This window comes from Dendroctonus ponderosae, unplaced genomic scaffold (genome assembly GCF_020466585.1).
Source record: "Dendroctonus ponderosae isolate FM_Combo_2020 unplaced genomic scaffold, Dpon_F_20191213v2 Dpon_F_20191213_11, whole genome shotgun sequence".
NCBI lineage: Eukaryota > Metazoa > Arthropoda > Insecta > Coleoptera > Curculionidae > Dendroctonus > Dendroctonus ponderosae.
In genome coordinates, this window is record NW_026017213.1 from 2,254,614 (window position 1) to 2,258,957 (window position 4,344).

General features: G+C 39.5%; 2 protein-coding genes and 1 pseudogene across 11 annotated transcripts in view; 1 reads left to right on the top strand and 2 right to left on the bottom strand.

Annotated features, from left to right (window-relative positions):
- Positions 1-4,344, top strand: part of LOC109543867 (nuclear receptor coactivator 2) — a 236,614-nt gene that overhangs the window by 180,481 nt on the left and 51,789 nt on the right. The gene's annotated exons all lie outside the window — the stretch shown is intronic.
- LOC109540769 lies at positions 93-1,995 on the bottom strand (annotated as a pseudogene).
- Positions 2,562-3,472, bottom strand: LOC109540793. The gene has a single exon (XM_019909270.2). It carries the CDS (start codon positions 3,399-3,401, stop codon positions 2,613-2,615), a length of 789 nt encoding a protein of 262 aa, XP_019764829.2. The 5' UTR covers positions 3,402-3,472; the 3' UTR covers positions 2,562-2,612.

Genomic DNA, 4,344 nt, shown 5'->3' on the forward strand with positions numbered 1-4,344 from the left:
AAAAATAATATTTAAGAAATATTTGCTTTTGATCTGAAATATTTAGCAAACATATAAATATTTCCTAAATATGTATGTAATATTTTGGGCTATCTGGGTAGTCCACCTGGACGCGATGAGCAAGGGGTTGTATAGGGATCTTTTGCAGAATTGTATTGAGAATTCCTAGTTTATTATACCTATGATATAACAGTGTACTGGTATTAAATAAAATTTGCCACTATAGTAAGTGAATTTGTGAGTTTCCCTTTAGGGTCTGGAATGTTTGAGGCGATGACGATAATCAGTGTGTATTTTCAGCCTGCCCAATAAAGAGTAGAAATCTGCAGGTAAAACATGATAATTCCCAAAACGTGCTTGTAGGTTTGTTTTAAATGCATTCTTTAATAGGTTTTCGGCCTCACATTGTCTTAAAAAAATGTTTTATGCCGTTTGGGGTTGTAGCATTTTCAAGCAAATTCAGCGGGAAAAACTCATCATGGAACTGATTCTACGGTATTTTCAACGTTTGATAAGGGGGGGTTGGTGCCTATCGGCTATATGAAAATTGGACTTGGCAGCGACATTCGATTGGTTACATGGGGTGAGTGAATTTCATATTTTATTGATTTAATATTTCACAAAAATCACATTATACCTAACTTTACTTAAAATATTGTAAATATATTTAGGAATAATAATGCTGCTTTTGATATTGAAGTTTTCATTGGGATGACCGTTTCTGTTTGTATATTTTGAATATGTTGAACTTTAATTTTTTGTTTTACACTCAAACAGCTCAATTTTCCTTCTAATGCTTCTCACAGAGCAGTTGCCTTCAATCTGCTGCAATGGGAGTTTCCGGTCCCAATCCGAATCGAACGTGACGAAACCAAATAGTTTCGTATCTGTCTGCACCTCTTCGCTCAATTTCAGAGTAAAATCGTGCTGGAAGACCTCCCCGAACTCCTCCCTTACGTAACGAACCAGCACAAACTTGCCGAGAATCAGCATATAGAAATCGGAGCCAGATGTCAGACATTTAATCACGTTGCGGAAGATCAACATGCTGTTTTCGTGAGTTTTAAAGTGTTCACTCTGCATTTCATCCAGTCTACCGGACCAATTGCAACCATCCACTGGACATTCGCGTTTCGGTTGCACTGTGCAGCTGATTTCGTGAAACTTCAGGGTGGAACAGCCGAATATCTTCTTGCAAGCGGGCCATTTACACTCGTACTTAATTTTGCCGCACAGCTCAAATTCGCTGATTGTAAACCCGTGATGATCAGAGTTCTTCTTGGCAGTGTTTAACAAGGTAGTCGAAGCATAACGTGCAGATGAAGTGTCGGGTTCTACCGCGATAAATGAAATGAGCTTCATGCCGATTTGCGTTCTTTTTTATAATATTGTGGTCGCCGCAATGAAAGCACGTGGGAGAAAAGTTTTTCAGTTCCCCGAAGTTGAGAAAGTTGCTTCTGTATCCCAATGATATTGTCGGATCCTTCTGCAGCAGTTCTCCATCCACGTAAATAACAGTTTCAAATGAGTCCATTTTCTTAGGCTGAGCTGAGATGGTAGTCTATCGTTGCTAAAGCACTAGTGTTTCACACACTCACTCACTGCTTGCTGAAGAATAACAAGTTGTGAATATCAGCTTGGTAATGTTTGGACCAGCATGCGCCCGGATAAAGAAATTGTCTCGTTGCATTTTTCAAACTGGTTCGAGTAAAGGCGCCCATACATTGTCAAACATTTTACGCAACATACATATGCCTTGGGAAAAGGATTTTTTGACGTATGGCAGTGTTTGATGTGTTGGTTGCGCCAATGTTTGATGGGTTTATCTATCTATCAATATGCGCAACACGTTGTGTAGTGTATTGTGCTGTTTGACACTTTCACGCTTTGTTTCTTGCTGTCTTGCGGTACGATTTACCAGTATTTATGACCCTGTCAACTACCTCTTCAACATAAATAATTTTGCCGCCGCAAAAAACGCCGAATCCGTATCGTCGGTTGCCTATCCCGATTGTGACGTAGCAGGTCATATCAACAAAGTGTCTCAATTCCACATATCCGATATCGCCATATTGTTCTCGTTATGCCTAAAATACAAATTTAAGAGTTCATTTTACTTTTAAAGAGTAACTAATAACGAATTTACTGATTTTTACTTACGCTGCTGCTTTGACACCCTTAGATTCGGCTGAATTAAAGCGTTCGTCGTTTTTTAAAAATTCGGTAACCATAAAATATGTACACATGGTAAATTGTGATTTGATTTAATTAATTCGATACACAATTTGGTTGATAGTGTATGGGCCTCTTTATACTTTTCTTCCCATGGAAACTGCTGATTACGATCCGCCGATGTCAATAATTTCAATATAAATACAAATGTGAGAAGTGATTATTTCTCGGAAGCTATAAAATTTTTCCTGTTCGTCTACATACTTCTTATCATCATTATATGGGGCATACGTAAAGAATAGGAATCCGACATCAACACGGTCAATGCAAATTCTTGCACCCTTTTTGGAACAACTTTGGAACACCAAGAGCAGAAAAGCTATCGCTGCAAGACTAAAACGTCTATTTTTTAAGCCCAACAAGAACAAATTCAAAAACAATTAGTTAAATTGTTGAACAGTTTCAAAGTACACAAACAGCACAACGTTCCTCCTGATACTCTTCACCGAGTCGTCGCCCTCAATCTTCTTCAGGAGTGTGTGGTTAACCGATACTAAACCCACTGGTTTCGCGAAGCTCAGCACCTCTTTGCACACTTTCAGAGAGAAATTGTGCTGGAAAACCTCGCCTAACTCCTCAGCAACATATCGAGCCAGCACAAACTGGCCCAGGATCAGCAAATAGAAGTCCTTGCCCGATTCCAGCTTCAGCACCACGTTGCGTAAGATCAACTTGCTGTTTTCATGGGTTTTGAAGTGTTGACTCTCCATTTCGTCCAGTTTACCGGACCAACCGCAACCGTCCACTGGACATTCGCGTTTCGGCTGCACTGCGCAGCTGATTTCGTGCTTCTTCAGGGTGGAACCGCCGAAGATCTGCTTACAAGCCGGCCATTGACACTCGAATTTGATTTTTCCGCACAGCAAATGTTCGATGGTTCTGCACTCGTCAAGAATGGGTTTGCCATCGACGCAGGTATGGCTGTATTTCTTCAGGCTGTAGTCGAAGCAATAGTAGCAGAAGAAGTGCTTGAAGCTGCCGCAGCGATGCCAGAAATACTTGGCTCCGTAGCTGAGATTGTGGTCGCCGCAATGGAAGCAGATGGGCCGCAAGTCTTTCAGCTTCCTGAAGTTGAGGAAGCTGCTGTCGGACCCCAGTGCTACTGTCGGATACTCTTCCTTCACTTCTTCGTCCAGGTAGATCGCGTTTTTGGGCAGCAGTTGCTCCATTTCTGACTGAGCGTGTCGTTTATTGCTACTTAAGTGCGAGCGTTTTGCGTAAATATCAGCTTATCTGCTAGGACATCTTACCTAATTCCCAGGTAATCGTTTTAAATTTGCGTCATTGATTGTTTATCGGTTCAAACACCTGAAGCTCGAGCGTATTTTTTATTGAATATCGGGAAAAACTTTGGTATTTCAATACATACGTGCTTCAAACGCAAACTGGGTTTCAAGTTTAACCGCCACCAAACTGCTGCCAATGTATAGAGATTAATTTTTTGATATTTGCATAACAATTCTTATGCAAATATCCAAAAATTCTCAAGCATCGAACATTTTTTTGAAGTTTTCTGATTTTACCTTAAAAAGTTTCGTCTTCAAAGGTACTTGAAATGTAAGCAAGAGCAGGAAAGCGCTAAAATTTTGAATGTGGATAAAAGTCTGACTTCTTAAGCGACATCAGCTTTAGTCCTGCAGAAATTTCCTTTAATTTTTGACAAATTTTTCAAAAGTTACTGAAAAAACTAGTTTCTTAATCGAGCGCATTTGACTTCCAAACTCTTTAAAATGCCTACAAAGGGCAAAAAATTTCGATTTTTCCTAACAAGATCCGTCTCCTTTAGTGACTATGCACTTTAGTGACAAAATTCACTGCCATACTGTACATGCTGTTTCATGTAAATTTGTCTTATCCCGAATTTAATAGTTTTCGAGGTAGAGGATGGCAAAGGATGAATACAATATTTTTTTAGTTTTACTAGATTCATATTTCACTATAGATTTTTTAGACGGACAAATCCAAATTTTCTATAACCTTGTTTGTGGTTCTTAGAGGGCTCTACCTGCTTAGTCTGGAGCCATTTAAAACATCGGACTTCTTTGGGATTCAAAATATCACTTTTTCTCTGGCCATATCGCGTTCGATATTTACTAAACAAGCAAATCTGTT